The following is a 23,379-nucleotide window of genomic DNA, read 5'->3' as shown; positions in this document are numbered from 1 at the left end:
TGAGAAACAAAATCCAGAGGAGTCTGTCTGAGTAAATCTGAATCGACTGCGTCTGATGAAAATCCTAAGCAGGGATCGGTGTAACTTAATTATTTAACCTGCCCCTGCAACTACGATAACGAACAAATTTCGTTTACGACCTACTGAATCTTTTGATCCTCCTCCGCTCCGCCCGAACTTCGCAACAAGGAGCAAGTTCGGCTGCCGGACGTTGTCGGTGGTACCCGGTAGCTGATCATCTTGAGTACTGTTGCTCGGGAGAAAGGAAGAACAGAAAGAGGGAGGAGCGAGTCAGCAATGTAAAAAGCGTTCAACGATTCCGAGCGGTTCGGTGAAACGGCAAAAGCTCGGGCGCGCTCGATAATTTGTGGCTCGCGAGCCACCGGCGTGGAACCGGCCACGGTGTAATTACCAAGGTAAATAATGCTCGCCGGCTCCCGTCCAATGGCGCGGCTGCCCGGGCTCGCGAATAAATTCGGCCGCACATACGTGGCCGGTGTGCGGAATGTCGGTTTCCGGTGGCCAGCACCCAGGGAAACGAAGAGATCGTTACGATAATCACGGATCGGTTTTTTGTTCGCCCGAGAGATTTGTTTCCGCCGTCCGCGAAACCGCCCGAACCGGCCTTAAAATCTACGATTCGATCGCCGAAGACGCGTGTACAGCTCCTCGATCTTCTCCGTACACGGAGCGTTTAATATACATGATCCTTTGTAATCGTGTTTAAACTTTGCAAACGTTATCAGAACATCCTAACGTGTAACCAGCGGTTGGAAGCTCGCGCAAGGGCATCTCCATAATCTCAGGCTCGTCGACTAATCCGAGTAGCCGTAACGACATTGCCCGGGGCGCGAATTACCTGGACGCGTCTCGAGAAAGAAATCTTAGTCTCTCGATTCTCGCGGGAAGACCCTGACGGCCGCTCGCGGCCGGTTTTTGCGTGCGATCCGGGGTGGTAACTCAAGCCGGAGGGCGCTCGTAGACGCGAGGAAGTCTTACGAACACGCCTTAAGCTGCTCCTCGCGCCGTTAACGAGGCACGAACGAAGAAACAGCTAGTCGGTAATTGGATCGGCCGGTTCGCTCTTTTATGCGGCCGACTGCGAGCGGTCTTCCTCAAAACCGCCGCGCCAAGACGAAGCCGGAGGTCACGGTAACGTTATTAACCCGTAATCGAGCTCGGGCAAACAATGAGACGAGGCGCTCGTCCTCCCTCCTCGACCATTCGAGTCGCGATCGTGCCCTCGGGGGTGGTTAACCCTCGACGGTGGCCAAACTTCGCTCACCCCTCGATCAGAAGTTTCCGTCGGGCGCGTTATGCAAACTCCTTGTTTCCGGTGCGGGCGTCCGCTTGCCGAGTCGAACGCCTTCTTAACGCTTCGACCCGGGCGGAACTCTCTCCGCTGGACAGGTTTAATTTTCGTTTCTTTCAGACGCTCGAGGGCACGAACGGGATACTTCGTTAACGGCGGTTATTTAGTAGCCGAAGCGTTTTGTTTGTCGCTGCTTTAATTTAGGATACGAGCGGTGATTCGAAAATTAGTATCGATTCAAGCGGTAGGGTTGACAAATTGTGAAACCGGTTATTGTACGTGTGTGCAATCAGGATATTTCGATACACGGTTTTTCTCGTTATTCCATAGACCCGGCCCGGAATAACGAGATTACGCGATTGACTTTGAACAGGGTTCGACGAGAGGAAGCGACGAGCCGGCCGGAAGCTGCGCCGCTGACGCCGCCGCGCCGGTGATGAGCCGAAGGGATTTCCATAACTGACTCGACCGGACGCCGAGTTGCCTTGTCGGCCGAGCTGTCGCTGCAACCGTTGGTGCAAGCGTATTCGATTTTCACGGGTCACATGCCCGGAAAGTTATTATTCTCGGACAGAGCGACGGCCGGAGAAAAGGCGGAGAGACCGATATATCGACAGAGATCGAACCTTTGCGAAAATAAAGATTGCCTTTTCTAATTATTCCACCGCATGCCCTGATCACTCTTTTTCCCTTTGATATTTTACAGATCCACTGCGAAACGATATATTTTTCAAATTTCATCCCCCCTTTGATTCTTAAATGGAATTCTTCATGATCTCTAACATAGAATAGATTTTCGACAGAAATTAAAGCAGAAATAGCGATCGATCTTTCCTTAAATACTGCGCAGAACTTGAACGATGAGATCGTTCGATGTAAAAATAATGAATTCTCATCGGGGGAAGTTTAATTACTTCGAGTTCTAGATCCGATGAATCGAAAGTAACCGATTGAGAGAGGGTATCGGTACGGGTGGGCCGTTCTTACGTCGCGTCGTAGTTCCAATAGGAACGGTTTTCTGAACTTTCTCAGTCATTCGGGCTGTTCACGGACGGTAGGTGGCCGTCGTATGTCCCATTGTCGAAGGAAGAGATCACGATTTCGTGACTTCGTGAGCGTGGCTTCGTGAACGGTGGGCGTATCGATCGGTTCGCTTCCCGATGCCAATAAGATCCTTAGGTAAATCCTAAGCCGATGAGACCGAGTCGGAGATCAGCGAGCGAGCAAAGACCTGAAGGCTTCGAGGCAACGGACTAATCCTAATTGAGTCGCCTTATATAAGTCGATTCCTTTCCTCCCCCGTCGTCTTATCGCTCCTTCTCCTCCTACTGATTTTCTTCGTCACCTTTGTTTTCCCTGCTTACTTTATCTTTCTTGATTGTTTTCTCACAGTTGACCCTTCGCTCGTTTCGTTATTATATTTATTTGTTCTTCGGTCTGGTCTTCGAGATTCCCGACGATTCTTTTTTTATTAAGTTGCAAAAGGCATACTACTATCTCCATTAGACGTGAAGTACGAGGAATGAAAAAGAATGTAAATTAAGAACCCGAAGTCTCTATCGTTCTTTTCGCTGTCAACCGGTTAGGAAGTTGAAATCTTCTCTAACGCTTCGGACACGTGTCCCCGCTGATCGTTTGATCTTCTACGGGGGTGGAGCGACAATCGGCGTCGCGACGCGACTTTTCGACGTGTCTCTGGATTCCTTGGCGGGCAGTGGCGGAATTTAAGGTCCAGGAGAGACTGATCCTTTGATCCATTGTCTCTCGACGTGGGGCGAGGAGAGTCGGCGAGAGAGCGAGAGAGCCCCCGGGGAGCGTCGCCGTCGCGCCGGCGGAAAGGCGAATTCTAATTTGACGAATGAGAAAGTTTCAAGGAAGAGCGATGCCTCGGAAACTCGCTGCTGCGACAAAGGGCGTCAAAGACGCCGAGCCCGAGCTATTACGATATGTAAAAAAAGGGAAGGAAAGAGTGGAAAAAGAAAATACGCTACCGTTCATCGAAGAGAACGTCTGTGCGTCGCGCGTCGGGCCGCGGGGAGGTAAAGAGAGAGAAAGAGAGGACCCGTTTTCTCTCCGCAGTCGAAATTGATTGTAAGCAGAGCGGGGAAGAAATTCAAAGGGATTCTTAAAAAAGTTGCTTCGAGTTCTGCGGCGATCGGTACTTTTACCTCTCGAAAAAATGTGGGAAACAAAAGGAAAGCCGCTCGAACGTGAAACGAGAGCCGGCTAAAGGATTTTCTCCTCTCCTTTTTAGGGATCGCTAATTGATTATTCGTTTCAGAATTTTCGTGCCCCAGCTTTGAAGTTGGCCAGCCGATTTCGAACGAAATTCCATAGGCGGGTTACATTCATTTCGGTAATCGCGTTCGCCATTATCTCAATTAGACGAAGAGCTTTCAATTTCACGGCCACTTGACCCCATCGAAAGACCAGATTTTCCGGCTATCTCTGTATACATATATACCACCGTAATCGCGTGTATGGATGATCGATAGCATCGTTGCTAAACAACGTAACCTGCCCCTGCTAAACGTAGATAATCGCTTTTATCCGAAATTGCAATATTGAATTTTCAAACTCTGCTCATAATAATGACTCGGTTAGGTAGTACAAAGAGTAGAAGTTCTCTGTGAAATTTCAATATCCGCCCTTTCAATCTCGCGCGTAATCCCTGTTCAAATTCTTTTACATAGTTTTGAAGCGATTCGTACGATATCGTGTAATTAAAACAGTACAGAAGACGACAAGATGTTTAATTGAAAGGTCAGTACTAAAATACTGCCAGTGGCTTGTTCGATATCGCAACAGATACGAAAAGGATATTCGTTTAATTCTCGCAACGTAAGAAACCCTGGAAAAATATTTACACCGATGACAATCAGTTGAGAAAAAAATGGGGAAACATTTCGTTGAAATAATGAGGCGCTTGGTGTAAATAATGGAGATCACGTCCGACGAAAGATAATTAGCTGGGATTTTTCTTGATGCAACGTTACGAAATCGGCTTTTCGATGGGGGTGCCAGTGCGAAAGAGCTCCGCACTTGGTGCGAACGAGTCCAGGGGGCAAGGCGGCGCGGCGCCGTCTCAACGAGCAACTAACGACAGCCACTTTGCGACGCCCACGCCGCTCGAACGCTTATTAATTACGAGGCACCGGGTTTTCGTGTTCTTCTCCGCCTTCGTGTTGCCTCGCTTCGTGTTCCCGCGCTCGGCGACGCTGCTTTCGAGAGCACCGCCGTCACTCTCTTGTCCGGCACCGTGAAATCCCCTTCTCCAACCTTCATTTTTTTCTCTGTTCGCCCATCGACATCGTAATGGTTCGAATATAGCCCGCGTCACCTCTGACACGGTTTGCCACCCGATAAAATAAAAAATTAGGAAGGAACCCAGGTCGAAGTGAATAAGATCATAAAGATTTCTGTCTGGATTACGGTGATTTTAATGAAACGGGAGCTGAGTAATAAAAATTTCAGCATCGTTTTTCACATCTCGAGTTTCATTCTCCTTTTCACACGATGTTTTGAAATTGGCAAAAAAATGCGAAGCAAAAATAGAATGGTTGCATGAATTTGCTTCTGTTCAGGTTCCTAAGTTCTTTCTGTCCTCGCGATCTTTTCAAACACGAATCCTGTTCTCTGCAGCGTTTCCAGTTCTAGCTTCGAGAAGACAAGGGAGGAGAGGAAAGGAGAGGACAGGCCGCAAATTGGACGAGATCGAGGGCGTAACGTAAGCGGCTTCCTCGACGACGCGCCGCGACCGGAAGAAAGCCGGACGGGATTCGCTCGGTCGGACAATCTCGCGTCGCGTCGCATCGTCCGGAAGATCGTGGCCGTCGATTCCTCGATCGGATCGATGCCAATCGGCGGCGCATCGATGTCCGTTCGTCCGTAAAATTGATTCCGTTTCCGTCGTTTCTCCCCACGGTACGCGAAATCTCGTGGGAACCGAAAGCTGATTCCCCTTTCCCCTTTCTTCTTTGACTTTCTTCCATTCCTCTCGTCCTCGTCTGACCAATGGATACCACTTCCTCCTTTGTTCCTTCACCCTTTCTCTCTCTTTCTTCGCGGTTTCGTTGTTTGCTTTCCCGAAAGCAAGCCGCCGTTTGTAGCCCGGGCTTTCGATAAGATTTCGTCCCATCGCGAGGACAACGAGACCCTTCGGCTGCCATTTTAGAAACGATAAGTTCCGCGCCCGGATGACCGGCTATTTGCTTTTCCCTGTCTCACGTCGTCGGCCGTGTACCCAACTCCGTTTGCCGAGGCAATAAAGCCGCGCTGGGAACGTTTGCCTCGTTACGAACACCCTGCCACGTGATGGTTTAACATCGATGGCTCAAGGCGTACCTGGTTCTGCTGTTTGAAGACGTTTCGAGCATACTCGAGAATTATTTATCCTCAATACATATACGATGCACCGGTGAAGCTAATTTAGCGTCGAAAAAATGATGATATTGGATAATAAGAAAATCTACCGTATTGCTTGTCGAGTATCTTGCGAGCAAAAAAGCTCGTAAGATATTTAAGGAAAGGATGCAGTATCCATAAAACGTGTTCCTCCTGATGATCTCGCGGGAGTACATCCGCTCGTAGGTTTCTCGCACGTGAATCGGTCGTATCTCAGGAATACGATTCTTTAATGATACTTTATGCGCGCAAAGCGGGTATTCAATTGACAAAAAGTATTACTCCGCAATTTGCGAGCTGTTGGAACGTCACGTTTAAATGCCGCCACCTTCCCTGCCGTTGATCTCGAATTTTTCTTACATAAATGTCTCACACGATCACCCTCCGGCGAATAGTTGCTCCCGAAAAAGAAGGATCGTGGTCGCGATTCCTTTTTCTTACGGTCCCTGCGCCGTGACAGCACCGGGGAGACCGCAAACGTGACGATCGAGGCAAAACAAGAAACTTTCTTCTGTTGTTTCCTTCTTCATGTAGGATTCTAAGGGATCGTGAATCATACCGAAAAAAGCTTCAGAAAATCACGCAACAACATTTCAATATAGAATACGATACGTCGGCGTATAATATGCAAAACGGGTCCTGTTTTAAATATTTTTCGCGACGAGATTCATTTGCAATTTCATATTAACACCTCGCGCCCTTACACAATTTATCCCGTTAAATTTTCATGAGTTTCATAATGCAAAATCTGTAGATTAACCAATCACGTACACGGCTCGGATTTTAAAACACACCTGTATCATTTTGCCTCGTTAATATTCCGATCGTCAGCTGCTGCCCCGGAGGCAATAAAAATTGGATTACCGAACCTTCGATTCCGATATCGATACTCATAATTAAAAACGAAAAGAGACACAAAAATAGAATCGAATTTGCGACCGTCTCGTTTCCCTCAAAAGACGAGCTCCACCGGAAGGAGACTGTCCTGTATAAACACTGCTGCTCGAAATGAATGAACGAAAAAAAAAAATAGGAGAACACAGAGGGTGGAGTACGCGCGAGCACTGCGAAAGCAAAGTTTCACCGAGGCTAATTCGATCGGAAAAATTCCGTGGGGGTTCGAGCAACCTCCGATGGGGATGGGGATTGCTCGGTCAGTGCCGCGTGAAACTTTTATTTTTCGTTCGCCGGTCAGAGCTGGACGCTCGTCCATTTATATGATTAAACTCTACCTGATACGCTCCCGTTCCACGTTCAAACTTTACAGACTACCTGAGAATCGAGGGGACGAGGAAAACGGGTCGGAACAAAGACGTTTTCGTCGCGAATCGTCGCTATCGAGATCTACGACCGCGTCTCCGAGGCGGCAACGATGTTATTAAAGAGCCCTTCGAAGAGTTTATCCAACTGCTGAACGATTGCTCCAGAGACTTCAGATAAACGCGTTTGCGAACATTCTGTTGATCTCCAATAAAAAGAGATCACCATTATAGTAGTTTCTATCCAGAATTCTCGAAAATTAAATCTCAATCTTATCTGATAACGAGGGAAACAATGTTTGAAGTAAAATATCCTTAAAAGAAAGTCTCAGTATGCAGTGCAAGGTCTCAGGGGTTCAATAAATATTATATTTACAGAATGTCGCGATAGGAAGTTTTGCGACGCGATCACAACGAACGGGAAGTTATGAAGCGGTTGCCACTGCAGGGTTGCACCGGTTAATAGTTTTCCCGGTGCTACGCCCACGAAAACTTTATCGCGTGCCCGCTCGCTCGTACTTTTCGATCTTGATACGGTTAAATAATAATGGCGTTTTTGGCCCTTCGTTCGCGGTTCGACGCTTTTAATTGCCCGCGAGCACGGATGATTCAGGCCGGGAAATGTATTGCGAATATAACGAAACCCCGAATTTCGCCATTCTAAAATATTAATTATTCCATCCCTTATCAAGTTGTAAAAGAACGACTGTAAAATTTTTTAAAAGAGGACACGTGACACGGCCGTCTGGTGTCATTAATCTGACGCTGTATCAATCTATTCCTCATCCCCGAGACAGAAAGAATAGCCATGAAAAATGAGTTCTCATTAAGGGCACCCCAGAAAGTGTTGCGGCCTTGCTAAATAGGTCGTTACAGAGCCCCTAATGCGAAGCGCCGGTACGTCGAGCTGGGCGACAAAAGGGTTGGTCCAGGATGGCACGTCCGGCGCAAGGTACGTTATATTTTCTTACGAGTGCACTCGCCTGTTGCGGTTTCTCCCGTTCGCATCGGTAACGAACCGCGTTATGGACACGGGGCCTCCTGAAACGAAGCTTCGTAATTCACCGCTCGAGAGGCCACTTTGCCATCGCCGCCGTTAACTTCGGCCGGGCCACGCCGCGAGGGTTGCGGTGCGCTCGTGGAAAGAGAAACGACCAATAGATGGGTAAGAGAAATGGGCACGGGGTTGGGAATCCTCGAAAAAGACGCGTCTACCGTATGATCGGAGAAAAGCGACGGGGGTCAAACTCTCCCGCAGGTTTTAGCATATCGTTACTTCGGTACTCGAGTACCTACGGCTGCGTTTAACGACCGGCATCGCGGCGACCCTCGTGCGCCGACAAAAAGCATCGCGGACCCGGGGACGCGCGAAGAGTGCTCGCGACGTCTCAATTGACTCGCTAACGGCTGATTTACGGCGCGACTTCCAGCTCGAGTGCACGCGCGACCGAATCCAACTTCTGCACGCGGACAGGTCGAACAAGAAAAAATGGGATAGGTTGTTTTTCTAAATTTTTCGGGGCTCGCCTTGTGACGAGAATAGCGCAACATTTTTCCTCTCGTTTTTCTGGAGACACATCTTCCACGAGGAATTATGAGCCGAGCTTAGTTCAATATTGACCCGGGCAAACGTGTGGCAAATATTATTACACCATCTGCATAATTTCTGTATTCAGTCGGTGGCTTCTGAAACGCGTCTGTAATTACTTCGGGTTGCAGGGAGCTCGTCGCCATCGCGCCGCGCCACGCCGAGAGGGTGCCGATGCGCGCAAGCTTCGGGATTCACTCCAGAGGGGAGGCTCGCGGCAGATTGGGATGGAAAGCGGCCGTTCGTGTACGTTTATGTAAATGTTGTATACAGGGTAATTGGACGATCGTGCGCATTCGAAACGACGATTTTCTCGTTGGCTTCGTATGCGTTTGCCTCGTGGATCGAGAGGCTGTTCCCTTCGAATCTGCCGAAGGATTTCTGGTTTAGCGTTCCCTCAGACCACCTGGGGAAGTCCTCTTCAGAGAATAACACCGAGCAATCAACGTGCGGTACTGTTTCGGCACGCGTAATCCGCCTCTAATGGCTCGGGAATTGGCGATAGGCGAGGGAGCCAAGATGTTTGGCTGTCATCCTTCTGCACGTGATAGATAATTAGAAATCTTGTTCCGATCGTAGCATTTTCTATTACACACGTATACATATATGCAATTTTTACTATGTTCTATTGTACATATTTTATTTGTATACATATTGTACATGTATGTGTACAGTAAAATTATTATGACCGTGAAACCATTGCAAATTGAGTTAATATCGGTAAGGATTTACGCGGACGAGCGATCCGCGCTCAATGTCCGGAGAGGGGGGATGCGTTCACCGTTACAATGGAGATCGTGAACATTTTAATTCATGAACCGATGAATTAATCATTACTTGCAAATGTACTCTGTCTGGAATCTCGATTAAGGCCTTGAGCTATTCTTGCCGAGCTGCAGTTTGTCAGACCTACTCGCTGCCACCCGGGCCGACCGATAATAAATTATAATAAATCCGGTGACGCGATTGCCGATGACGTTTCGTCGCAGGTGCACCGTACGTATTTATTAGACACGCGGAGGAAGTAAAGAATTTCAATAGACGACGCGTCCTCCGATTCTACGGTGCAATCTTCCGATTGTCAAAAATCGAATTCGTGCAAATTCCAGCGGACAAATCGAATTCCCGTCAACGTTGTCCACAAAAAAAATTTGCATCCGAATGGGACGCTTTCCCTTCCCGTGTAAAATGAAAAATAGAAAGAACGAAAGGGAAGAAAGAGCGCGCTTTCAGAGTTGAAAAAGAATCACGCGGGGCTGGTTGCGTAGACGTTTAAAACGTGGCTGCCAGGATTCACCGTGTGGCTGGCGTAAAAAAGGTCGATTCGGTGAAATCTGTTGGGGGATAGGTAGCTTCGGCGGGGAACTTAATCGGAGAGGCGGTTTCCGTGGTGGCGATCGGTCGCGACGCGGAAAGTACGCTGATTGTGAATCGAGCTGATTGCCCGAGTGCCGGCGGCGTTCAAACATCGTCCACAAAGGCGGTAATACAGGGGGTCGGGGGCCAGGGGTCCGGTAGCGCCCTCCCTAAAACGATTATCCACTCGACGAGCCCTCGCTCGTCGGGGAGGGTTAGCCACCGACCGACGTAACGACGTATTGTGAGGACCTCTCCGCCACGGGAAAAGCCTGCGGGCCTTTCCTACATAGCTTCCATCGCCGGAAAATCCTCCGGGAGTATCCTCTCGAGACTCCCTGCGCCTCCTATTCTCGCTGACTTCTATCTTCCGACCCCTCTGTACACCCCCCCGCCGGCACCCGTTCTCGTCCTCGACAATGTCGCCGAGGACTCGATCAACACCGAAGAGATCCACGGGTTGATTCGACGAGTCTTTCACGAATTCTCCTCGAGTGTCCTCGTCGAGGCTAAAGGATTCCGCTGCGAAACGCGAGGATTAATATCGACTTGATTCCGTCGATTCCTTTCGTTCGGCGTCGGAAATCTGGTACTCGCACGAAGATGCACGCGCTAAAGCTTCCCACTTCTCGCTTCCTCGCGTATGGAAAAAGAAACGATCGCCGTGTATGGGAGTTGTGAGAAATATCGCATAATATCGACGTGTCCGTGGATAGAAAATGCGAAGAAATTTAGAATAGAAAGCCGAGCCGCTCTGTAGGTACATCCCGTAAATAAAACATTGCTCGATGCATCGACAGTACGCTTCTTCTCCTCCCCTTTCTTTTGTGCGACACTTTGCTCTCTTCGATCGCTGCTCCGAAGCTGCGTTTCCAGCTCGTCTCCATATATACGAGATATACTTAGACCCGTATCAGCTATAATAGATGAACGACGAGGCAATCGAACGGTCGATCATGCAAACCTACGGTCGTCCGTTCGAGGAATGATAACCCTTCCTCCCGTCGCGTGAATTCCACTTCCGTGTCTATGGTACCCGTTGTTCGTATATCTCCTGAAACGTGTACAGGCATACTACTACCGTAACTTGCGAACCGTGCCGTAAAATCTGTACAGGATCCGTGGCAAATCTCGAACGTCATGAAAATCTCTATTTTTATCCAACGGAAAACGAGTGAAAAGTCTTGGTTCATAGATTGTTAATACTTTATTCACGGAACAGCGGACGATCTGATTCTTGACATTACTAGATTATTCATTCCTCTCAATTAGTTTCATACGCTCGCGATGCTGATCGTACGGTCCGTTACTAGCACAGTAATAACGAAGCTATATACCCCCGATAAATTGTGCCGAGTAATAGCACAATTTCGCGACTCCTACGCTGTTACATTATTCATGCACGATTATGCTCCTGTATAATTTTTTCTCATGCATTTTGTCTTCGCCCCCTATTCATTAACAATAAGTATGATAGCTGCGGTAGACGGATCAGTCGTCAAGCCGCATAGTGCATATTATCTAATTACAAGGCGTCGGTGAGGTGTGACACGGAGATCGATAAAACCTACGGTGGCGAACTAGCAGGAAATTCTTCGTTCATTACCCCGGGCGAATAAACAAACGGAACCGTGGAATAATTGCGAGAATCCAACCCCACAGCGGCGGCGCGGCGGAACCTCGACAAAACCCGGAGCCAACTCTCGTGTCTAATGAAGCGTTTCTCGACGGAACGAGGAGGGGCCCACGGGTTTCGGACACGGTTGTTAATCGTTCGTCTTCTTGCGTGAATATGCAACGCCGCCGCAGCGCAAGAACTTTCGACCATGAATAGCTTATGGCTAATAAGTTTCTCGTTGTAACGTTTCGTGGTTGAAAACCGCGAAACTCCTCTTAGCGGTCGTTGAATTAATAATATTCGGCGGCGTGTATATGTATACATCGTGAAACGAGAGCCATCCTCATCCCGTTTTCCGAGAGTTCCATCCAGTTTCGTCAGCGAGTCGCGTCGCGTCGCGCAGCGGACCTAGCCAGTCGCGTTTTCTCGAGTTTGCGAAGACAACAGCTGCACGCTCGTTCAAATATTAAGTAGTTTCGTATACGGTAGAGGCCCTTAGAAATGGGTTGCCGATCGATCTACAGCCACGAGGTTCCTTCGAATGATCGACGGTACATCTCAAATCGATGCATGGCATGTATTTGCGCAGCTGTGGCCAGTCCCGACGAAAGTAGACCGTCTTATGCAGTCCGTGTATTATATCCGGAACTGCGCAAAGTTACCGAGTTTTTTTCTGAATGTCTCCGAGCAGAAGTTGTTGGATCGCGCATGGTAACTACAGGCCATGGTGCATAATGAAAGGGGACGCGCATTATGCGAGGGTGCAAACAATGAACCGTGAATAGACGAGTGATTCGAGGTGTGTAATTTCGCAACGGCGAAATAACCTCGTACACAGATATATATCTAATAGGCAATCGATAAAGTGGCCAAAAGCGATCAATGGCCTACTTCTCGTTCTCGCGTAAATTGCTCCGATCCGCGACAAGCGTTTTGAAACCCGAGTCACGGTGAGAAAGCGGTCGAACGTTGTTGACTGGCCGCGTGCGATTACGCCCACGGCTCCGGGCGAATTAAAGAACAATCACTTTGTTCGACTCGCAAGCGATTTCTGATGGAATCGCGATATTTAGACCGAAATCTTTTGCCCGTCGTACCTTTAACGTGTTACGGAGAACTCGATCAGGATTATCCATGTTTAATGATCGGAAGCGTATCGTTACGCGGGCTCGTCATTTCATGTTTACCGTTCATGCACAAAATTTAACGAGACCGATTTAAACGAGATTGACAGGGAGAGGGGGACGCGGGGTGCGTGTGCTTAATGACGCGAAATGCCATTACGCAGTATAAAACCGTTTGTTTGCACGTAATCATCGCGCCCGTGTCTCTTGCCGTTCTGCGATTTCAGTTATTTCAGCCGGAGCGTTTTCAGTTTCGCTTCGCTTGCACGCGACGCGTTAATAGATTCCCGTTGTTTAATAATTTCCACCCGGGGAAGAATTGGACGGACGTCCATTTAGTTAGCTCGCGCGTCGTTTAATTGCTTTATGGAACGTCCGGCGGAAAATTGATAGCACTTCGACAACGAATTGAATACAATTTGTATCGATACCAGAGAGCCTAAGGGAATTCCGAAACACCCTTCTTCGCACCGCTGCCGATCTAACGCGGAAGTCAAACGAGATCAGGAAAGGTATTCTTTCCGGGTCACCGTTCACCCTTCGCGCATCCAGTTTCCACTTTCGCGAAGCAAACAGCCGTCCCTTTAGACAGACGCGGGATCCCTCGGTTCCCCACGCAACGCCAGAAATCACGCGTTTGACGTCTCCGCGTACCGGAAACGCACTCTGCGTCTGAATATTTCAGACGGCCCGAGCGGGAGACAGGCTCTCGCACGACAAAGGGCCGGGCATCGCGAATTCCGCGTCCTTTTGCTTTCCAATAAGCAACCGAATACTATGTCTGCCTGGCTGCACGAGCCGCGTTAATAATTCCGAGCCACCGCTTAGCTCGATTTAAGCTGCGATGCTCGTCTGGTTCTTCAGACGGTTTTATGCTTGTATTGAGACAGCACGATAGAAAGCGAAGAATAGAATGTGTAGAATAATATTGGGGGAACAAATAGCACGAGGAATTTCATTTCATTTCTTCGTTGGTTTTGTAATTACGTTTGTGAAACGCTGGCGTGATAATTTATAGAAACGCTTGAACAATCAGGCCGTGAACGAGCAATCGCGCGTCTTTTTCTTCGTGTGTGCACACGCCGCGGTGGAAAGACTTTTGTCGACGGTTACTGCTCTTACCGGGGCGCGAAATTAGCGATCGCAATTAGTCGCGGCTGGCAACCGAGCGCCGGCTCTCTTTTCCGTTGTTTTCCGCGATCCAGCCCCCGGGCTCGTGTACCAGAGATTGTTTCCCTCGCCTCTCGCACCATTGTCCCTGTTCTTTCCCGCCTTCCTCTTTCTCTCATTCGCTAACCCTTGCATCACGATTTTGCTTTTCTTCCCTTGGCTCTCGAGTGTCTACGGGTGTCTCGCGAGAACAAGCATAGGAGAAAGTATTATTTGTCTTTTAGAGCATCTTGCAGGATCGACAGAATTTTTCTTTTATTGATCAGCCATTCCATTTCTACTCTCGTAGAGACGAAACATTGCCGTCCATACCCGGCCCCTTTCGATCCTTTTTTGTTTCTCCTTTGTCACAGACTGGCGGCTGGGTTCCAGTTATTGTATCACCCTATGTTTCCCTTCCTTTAACCCCTTCGCCATTTCTCCCGAGAGTGACGTAAACCCTCCGACAAATTGGCACGCGCGTGTCCACGCAAATTGCTTAAAAACTCCATTCGGCACGAAGCTGCTAGTTTCTCTAATTTTTCTCAGAACCTACGAATAAATACGACGAGATCTTCCTAAATTTATCTTCCTATTTGATTTCCTGTTTGCGTTGGCGAAATCGGATGGAATCGACGCAACTGTTACGCACGTTTGTCTGGATTAAGACAATCCCTGCACCAAGTCTCGGACACCCCACTCGCGAACTCTCGCTCTTCCCATGTACTTTGAGCGTTCGCTAATCCGAAGCGCGAGGGTAACATTAATTGCGGTGAGCAGGGAGCCCGATTGGATGGAGGTTGTTCGAAGTTGTTCTTGGGGAGGTATGGTAATGGTTCGGATAGGAGTCGGGGAATTATGGGATATGGGGAATGTTAATCGCGATAGTGTTGATTAACACGCATAGGTCACGGGAACCGTCCCATCGAACAGATTCTTTAGTACCGGAACGCGAGCCAGGACGGTGGCATAAATTCCTTATAGTTTCTTTTTTAACCCCCGTTCTTTTCTCGCTTCGAGTAATCCTCTCGGTAGATTCAGGAACGAGTTTCGCCCGGAATTGAGTTCGGAACTCTAGAATAGCTTGAATGAAATTGCTGTTCTTTGATGGACCCTCGTCTAAGAGGATTGCTCTGTTTCGGCAAACCATGGAAAAAGAGTTACGGCGGAAACTTCGATCCCAGAATCCAAGATGATGTTAGAATTTTGCATGCCTTGTCTGAATCGTAACTTGTTGAAAGTAATCTGATACCTTGTCAACGACGTCGACAAAAGTTAATCCAACGAGGAGACGGAAGGGACACGGATCCCCCTCAACGCGATTTATTTACCACGAGTCGAGGCAGGTATCGGTTTCTTAGTCGCGTAACCAACCGATTCGGAAGCTAGTTTACCGTTACTACACCGTCGTAGGTAGGTTCGACGACGAGAGCATCGAACAACAGGCCCTAACCTCGTTCCGTGCCGTACCGTGGTTGGATCCGATTTCACGTTCGAACGGAGCTCGGTGATCGACCGTCGGAAATCCCATACGTTCCCGCGAGGATCCTCTTCGACGACGATCGACCCCCTCCTGCAACTTGACCGTTCTCTTCGTTGATATTCATTCGACCCTTATCCCGAAACGACCAGCTAACCGCGGAAAAAGCAATCTTTCAAAGAAATCCAAAATAAAAATATGAGATTGCGCCCCTTTGCGCCTCCACTTAAATCTCGATCGTTTAACAAATTTCATTAGTTCGTCGAAGAAGGGGTAAATGTTCAGCGCACGGGAAACAGCGTGAGGAAGCTGGTAGGAAGGCGTTTCGGCATTCGCGGAAGAAGGCGCAGCCTCCGGCGGTGGCAGCGGCGCGTCTCTCTGTGGCAGGCAGCCACCACCACCGTCACCGCCACCACCCCCGACGACGACAAGGGGATGAAGAAGAGCGACGCTATCGAAGCGAGACGTGTATATATGTACAATATATATAGAGGCGCGCGCTCGTCGGCAAGTTCAGTCGTCGACCGCGTGCCGAGCCGCGAGGATCGTGCGCAACCCTCCTACTGGTCTATTGCGAAACGCACCCCTGGACTACCCTCTCTCGTGCCGTCGTCGATCGCGCGCGCCCTGTCACGTGTCCCTCTCCTTTGGCCATCTTCCTCGTGCATCCGCGCGTGCAGCCAAGGGCAACGGACCGTACGCACGCCGCGGATTCGTCATGTAATTTGAACCTGCGAGAGCAATTAACGCCGCTCGGTTCCTCCTTTTGTTCTACGACTTCTCTTTTTATCGGCTTTTACCTCGTTCATCGTTTTTATTTCTTTCGTTTTTTGCGAGAATGCGAAGGGATAAAGGACGGGTCGATGATAGACGATGGATAATGGGTGATTGAAATTTAAACGAGGACTGCGGATTTCGGGGTTGAGAAAGGGTTCAGTGAGATGTAAGTCAAGGATGGAGCTGAAGGTCAGCATACTGCTTCTGGCGCTTCTACGCCTCGCCAGCACCCTCGAGAGTAAGGATGATTTATCTTACCGCGAGATTTATAGCGTCTAATAGGCAACGCTCCCCGTACCCGGGCACAGTTTTTCACGCTGTACTTACAAGTCCTTAGCGAACAGTGATACGACTTCGAGATTTGAGTTTCCCATTCGTCGACTGTTGCGGAGTTGTTCGTGTTTAGTCGTCAACCCTTGCTGCGCTCGTCGTGACACGTCAAGAAGAACTTCCAAAAGTTCCCGAGTCATTAAGACAAATTGTTTGCAAAAACATAGAAATGCGAAAAGTAACAGGCCAAAAGGTCAATAAAAATTGCAGAACGATTTTATTCTCTATAGTAACGAGGCGCGAAGATTATCACGTGTAATAAAAAATCTAGCGGAATGAAAATTAACCGGTGCGTCGATTCGCACGCGTCCTGCGAAACACCTGAGGCAATTAATCACGCCGTGAAAAAAGGATCATAAAAATACGTTGCGAGCAAATTAAATCCGCGCGAATAAAATCATTTTTTAACACTTCTTTTTTTTATAATTCGACTCTACACGATCCAGCAATGTTTTCACACTGCACATTATCCTTTTATTTCCGATGGAAGCGTTTTCCCATGCATTAATAGACACATACATTCGGTAAAATAGTTAATCGTCGTGGGAAGTTAATTAAGAAGTCAAAACATCTCGCGGTACGACGGGGATAAATTCCTCGGCGGAATTTACGTTGATATTCTGAAAAGCCCCTCGGCTCGAATCCGTGACATGTTTTCCCGCTGATGTGACAGTCAGGGGTAATCGCGTTTCGGTTTACTGCTTCGAGTCAAACAAGAGTCGCGATCGCGCGAGGCAATAAAGTCCCGAGCTTCCTCGAGGCAGCGGTATAATACATGCGACGCGAGTGTAAAGACTAAGAGATCTCGTAAGCGTGCGAATCCCGCTGACTGATACACGACGTAAAATCCCCGTACGCGTCGTTAAACCGGAGCTTAAGCCGCTCCCATCGCGCGACGTCTAAATTTACCGTGGCCGGAGTCGCGCCGAAGATGAGAGAGCGTCCGATCGGCTTGTTAACGCGACCGCGATCATCGGGGACCAGAACGGCACTCTAGACCGGCACGGCTCGTTTTGCCCGTTGAATTAACTCCTCTGCGTGTGCTGCGAGACGTCTCCGATCTTTATCGGCGGTACGCGTTAAGCTAAATCGACGATACTTAGGAATTTTAGGGCAGGGCGTAGGCGAAGTGTTGAAACGATGCGCAGCTGTTGTGTCCCAGTCGAAGATATTGTACCAGTAGAAACGTTAAAATCGTTATTTACGATCTCGGTTAATAAAGTTGAACGATAAACACTGGTTGATCCATAAATGACTCGGCCCGCGATCATGAAAATTATACGGGAGATAGGCGCCTGATCGTTTTATGCTTCCACTTTTTCTCGTGGCTCGGGCGACAAGTTAAACGTGATACTCACTTATTCATAGCCCGAAGACACTCCTTATAATTAGATTAATCATTCGGATATCCACTTTTCGTCCAATTCCACTCATTAAGCAGAGATTTGAAATTCGTTAAAACTCGGCGCTGCCGTAAATCTCACCCTCTCTTTTGTTCTCAGACGCGAAGGAGGAGGAGGAGGACGCGGACGAGGAGGACGAGGAGAATTATCCTGTAGACGACTACGACTACGGTGACTACGAGACCGCGACCATAACCAGCGATACCGATCTTATCGCCGGTGGCTCGTTGCCGATCTTCCTTGCGGAGCCCGTCGACACGTTCGTGGTTAAGGGGAAGCCGGCAACCCTTCATTGTCGCGCCGCGCACGCTCTTCAAGTACGCAAAATCACTATATCAGTCACCGTTCATGTAACACCGGTGACAATCCTCGCCTTAAATGAACGCCGGGGGCGTCATAGTCGTTCATTTATAAGATACATTAAATTATCATTTCCTATTGCCCCGTTTACCTCTGGCACTTTTCATTAAAGCAGTCGAGCTCGCCGAGAATGCCACTGGTACAAGTATTAAAAAATTAAATCTGTGAGCGTTAATTAAGAAATCCACGGCTAATGGCTGAACAATAAAAATCGCGAGATGAAAACGTCGAAGCGGTAACAAAGAGTAGACTTTTAACGAAATTGCCTTTTTGGCTTTTGCCTCGTTGGCCCGGGAGGCTGGCTTGTATGAAACGTTCTCTGTCATTTTCCACTTCACCCTTATTAACCACTCAAGATTTACCGTGTTCTAAACACGCGGACGACGCGGCCCTTTTCACGCGGCTCTAATTACTTACCACCTAGCCAGCTTGTTCCTCGTCGCAGGTGTACTTTCGCTGCAACGGTGACCGGGCTGAGCGATCGCAGTACCAGGACTTTGTCGACCCTCGCACCGGGACGAGGGTCGTCGAGGTCGAGTTGAACGTGACGAGGAACGAGGTCGAGGAGTACTTCGGCAGGGAGAGGTTCAAGTGCGAATGCGTGGCATGGTCGGGACCAGGTCAGATTCGAGGGCAGCCCGCCACGGTTGAGGTCGCCTGTAAGTAGAGAACTCTCCAATTTATCCGTTCGGTACTCGCTCTTTCAATGTTCCCCTGCTTCTCCGTCCTCCGACCCCGCACGAAATTATTCTTCGGAATGTTCTCAAAAAATTAATACCAATCTTTAGTGCTACATCAAAGAATAATAAAAGACAATAGGCCATACGACGAAAAAAATAGCTTCGATGGGGCTGTAAAAAACGAATTAATGCGTAATCTCGGCGTATTCGAAACGGCCGTGAAAAAGGGATTCTGGAATCGGTCATAAAACAACTTCATTAACCAGATTAGGGGTAACCAGGGATTTTCGCGAATACCCGCCGCGAAATTCACTCCTATAAGCTCCGCCGCCGACAAGGGTTATTTGGTGGCGCGAGGGCTGGTTGTTTTCGTCGGATATCCCGTGACGCGTAAACCGAGCCCAAAATCTAATCGATATTCTATTGCAAAGCAAACACCTGTGAACGGAGAATCGACGCGCTGACTACCAATCGCTTCTTCTTTTTTCCTTTTTCACGGTGAGCTAACTAAACCGGCGCGTTGTTGCCATGCAAATTGGTTCGGTAACCTGTGAATCACAATAGCGCGAGACGCATGACAATCACTTACGATTTTTAGGTCCAACCATCGAGCGTTAGTCGGTCTGATAACGAAGTTGGTCAGATAAAACGTGAAACAATTCAAACGTGTCATTATCTCCGATTATCTTACAACTAGTCTATGAATCTCGCAATACAGCGGATTAAATGCGAAATAGGCAAGAGAGCAGTCGAAAGTCGAAAGAGCAATTGGGTGCGCGTCGCCGCGTACAAACACGCGAAAGACAAAGGGTTGCAAACAGGACGTAGAATTAAATCCGTATTTGCGCGCAAACAGGAAACGGATGTACCACTGAAATTGAACGCGTGGATAATATCGATCGCAGCGTTACATTGCGTTTCGCAATTCATACCTTAGAAAAACAACACGATTGATTCTGCATTTATTTCGTTACTAATAAAGAACGTGAAGGAGAACAACATGAAAGAAAATAGGAAAATTGATTTAATGTATATGATCCGGTATACTATTACTACGCGGTTTTAATTAAATTGAAAAGATTCGCATTTCCAAAGCCACTCTTACGTACACACATGTGTTCGGTCCGTCGATCCAAAATAGAGATATAACGCGATCGCGGGGAGCGTTGCGTCTCCATCTAATCATACATATTCCCTATTCACGGTCGCATTAAAAGCATTTCTGGTTAGCAATACGGGGTCAAAGGTGGTCTAGACTCGGAGGGCAAGAATGTAACCAGTGGATCGGTCGCTACCCCTCGCGAGCGACATGAAAGCTGCTATTTCTCCGCGGCACACCGGATAATATAGCACGGCCGGCGAATAGCCACCCTCCTCGTGGCCGCGAATCTTTTTCCACCTTTCCCGGCCGCCGCTCGGTACTCGACCGGAGCATAGAGACGCATCCGCGCCCCGTGAAAGAGCGCCCCTGCATTTATACACGCGCGCGCGGCCTAATATCGCTGAGTGCCCTAGCCCTTCTCCCCTCGACCTCTTGCATCCGGGGCGAATATTAAAAGAGGCCCGCCCGTCCCCGTCAGACCTGAAGAAGCACTTCCTGTCGCCGCCGTATTCGCTGTCCGTCGAGGTTGGTCGCAGCGCGGAACTCCGTTGCACGCCTCCTCTAGGACTGCCAGAACCGAGGGTCTACTGGCTCCGAAACGGCTCACCTCTGGAGACGATCGTCGCCGGCTCCACGCCGGCTCCGTCCACCGCGGACAGAATCCCGAGCGACGTGACGGCTAATAACTTCGTGCAAACTGGCGAGGGGCATCTGATCCTGGCGGAAGCCGAGCTGACACATCAAGGGAATTACTCGTGCGTTGCGGAGAACATCGCTGCCAGACGCGTTAGCGAACCAGCCGTGTTGACTGTTTACGGTAAAATTTCTTCTCTCGTTTCGTTTCGGAAATCGATTCTCGTTTAAGGATCTCTTTGTTTGGAAATGCTTGTAAGTACTCGTGTAGATGATCGCGCCTCGCTAGGTTTGTAATTAAGATACAGGGAACGATAGAAGAGCAGTAGAGTAAGATGGAACTTGGTCGGACAATGGGCGATACCGGCATCGCGTGAGAGACTGTAGCTCACGGCGAACTTCTGCTAATTGTTGTTTCCTAAGGAGTCTAACAAGATTCCGGTAACTTTGTACAGTCTATTGAAAAGTTTGTTACGGTTCACGATTTTCTGGTAATTAAAGGGGCTTTAGGTGAATTAAGAAGCATATCATAAGTACCGTGTCAGATATTATTGTATTCACTGAACATTTTAAACAATTATTAGCAGAGCATTATTATATTAATGTTTTAATACGGCACTTTCCTTGGTGAACGGTTTCCTTTCGCTTTAACCTTTGCACCTCGTGGATTCGTTCCCAGTGAACGGCGGGTGGTCTTCCTGGTCCGGATGGTCGGACTGCAGCACCCGTTGCGACCGAGGCGTGCAAAAGAGGACGCGAACCTGCACGAATCCCGCGCCCATCAATGGAGGTCAATCCTGTCCGGGCCCGGCAACGCAAAGGGTCGAGTGCAATCCTTCCTGTCCCGGTAAGTCCGAGCAATTACAAAACAATTACAGCGATACTCGTGTACTCAAAACATAGACTTGTACCCTGTCCCATCGCCGAGACGAACGGGTAGAGGCACAACAACACCCAGATGTAATCGTTGCCAGTCCGGGGGTACATCTGATAAAGCGAGATTTAATCGGGATTTTCGAGCTCACCCGTTGCTTTCAGCGGTTGACGGCAGATGGTCGAGCTGGTCCTCCTGGTCCGCATGCGGTCCCGATTGTTCCAGAGTAAGAAGGAGATCTTGCAACGACCCCCCGGCGAGCAACGGCGGTCGTCCCTGTCAAGGCAAGGACGTCATCGTCGAGTCCTGCTCCGCGGATCGATGTAATGGTGAGCTCCAGCTGGGTCTCTGACTCCATTTTATTTTATTTTTCCTCCACCGCGTTCGTATCCTTTCTCTTTGTTTCGCCGTGACTGGGCCAACGGCAGATAATTTATTACGAGCGAACGGGCTTCTCTTGTCCGGCGCGTCGCGTCCGACGATCCGAGCGTGCCGACGAGACGCGATTTTAAATTAATAATGACTCGCAGAAAGGTCCCGGGGCCCATTATTCGGCCCGGGCCCCGGGATTGTTGCATCGTAATCTCGTTCGATTAACCGGTCATTGGTCGCCGCAAATATTCCCATTGTCCAGTGACAGGCGTAACATCGTCGGCCGGAGATTAGATTAAATTTTCGGCGGATGCCCGAGGGAGATGGAACGCGAAAGATTAAGGCGGTCCCCGCGCGCCCAGCTTGTTAACCTTGTGTCCCGTGGATTTTCTCGGATCACGTACTTAGCTTCCTGTACAGAATGTAAGTCACTTTTCTTCCCCGTGCTATCGGACGCAGCCCTCGGACAGGACGGACCGCGGGTCTTCAAGGAAGGTAAATGCAACCGCGCGCAATTCCGACTCATAGACAAACAGTCCGCAAGTTCTCGTGTTCTCTGATCTTAGCGACCAGGGCGATCGATCACAGAAACATTCTGGCTCTGTGGATCACCCTCAGCCTGGCGGCGATCGTGCTCGCGGTGACTACCATCTTCTTCCTCCGACTCATGCGTCGGAAGGAGAGGATGGAGGCTCTGTACGGCGTGGCCAGACTCGACTTCCATCGTCCAACCGATTTGGCCAAGTCCGTCGTCTCCAAGAACGACCGCTCTTGTCTGTCCGTGGACCGGAGGTTGGAACAGGTGATAGACGAGTCGAACGCCGCCAGAATGTCTAGGTAAACGAATTTCAAGAGGAGAACGCTTGTTCGAAAATGTCCCCGGTTAAAATTCGTCTGACAATATACAGATCCTGCTCGGAACATCATTACGACGTGCCGCAATTGTCGTTACCCTCGACTACGAGGCCGTCGCCCAGTTCTTCCGTCGCTAGGTCCTCTTGTAAAAACTCACAACGTGGTAGAGGACTGTCAGACAACGAGGAGAGTCGATCATCCCGTAAGAAACAAAATGATTCGATAGGTCATAACTAAACTACGGATTTGATGCATGTACAAAAAATTGAATGTACACAATACGAAATATCGAAAGCTGAATGCAATACTGAAGGATGTATTGGCTATACAGTCATCCCAAAAGTTTATATATCTTAGAAAAACGCATTTCCTATAGTTAAAAAGAAATCAGACGTCGGAAGAACAATGCTAATAATAAATAGCTACGTGCTAAAAAGTATAGAAGGAAATATCTAATTAAGTATTGACGCTGACGGAAAATTTTTTTTTCAAAATTGCGAAAAATGCTTCAAATAAAAGTTGTTTTCCTTCTAACTTCGATATTTAACGAGTTACGTATGATTATTTGGCATTTTATTGATGTTGACAAAATCCGATCATCCCAGCGTCGAAACGGCGAACTTTTGACAAAAAATTTCATTTCTTCTTAATTACTCCTAAACCGTTGAATCTACGGGAAAATTGCATAGGACCTTTCTTGTAG

General features: G+C 48.7%; 1 protein-coding gene across 1 annotated transcript in view; it reads left to right on the top strand.

Annotated features, from left to right (window-relative positions):
* The first annotated feature begins 15,819 nt into the window (after nucleotides 1-15,819).
* LOC108622872 (netrin receptor UNC5C) overlaps nucleotides 15,820-23,379 on the top strand; it is a 9,735-nt gene continuing 2,175 nt past the window's right edge. Inside the window, exons 1-9 of the mRNA XM_018020977.2 lie at nucleotides 15,820-16,305; nucleotides 17,900-18,117; nucleotides 18,606-18,819; nucleotides 20,421-20,759; nucleotides 21,255-21,422; nucleotides 21,614-21,778; nucleotides 22,281-22,316; nucleotides 22,388-22,658; nucleotides 22,730-22,878. Of these exons, the coding sequence (XP_017876466.1) occupies nucleotides 16,245-16,305; nucleotides 17,900-18,117; nucleotides 18,606-18,819; nucleotides 20,421-20,759; nucleotides 21,255-21,422; nucleotides 21,614-21,778; nucleotides 22,281-22,316; nucleotides 22,388-22,658; nucleotides 22,730-22,878 (1,621 nt within the window). The 5' untranslated portion in view covers nucleotides 15,820-16,244. The remainder of the gene's footprint in view (nucleotides 16,306-17,899; nucleotides 18,118-18,605; nucleotides 18,820-20,420; nucleotides 20,760-21,254; nucleotides 21,423-21,613; nucleotides 21,779-22,280; nucleotides 22,317-22,387; nucleotides 22,659-22,729; nucleotides 22,879-23,379) is intronic.

This window comes from Ceratina calcarata, unplaced genomic scaffold, assembly GCF_001652005.2.
Source record: "Ceratina calcarata isolate Rehan_Ccalc_2016 unplaced genomic scaffold, ASM165200v1 scaffold25, whole genome shotgun sequence".
Classification (NCBI taxonomy): domain Eukaryota; kingdom Metazoa; phylum Arthropoda; class Insecta; order Hymenoptera; family Apidae; genus Ceratina; species Ceratina calcarata.
This window is presented reverse-complemented; position numbering and strand designations above follow the sequence as displayed.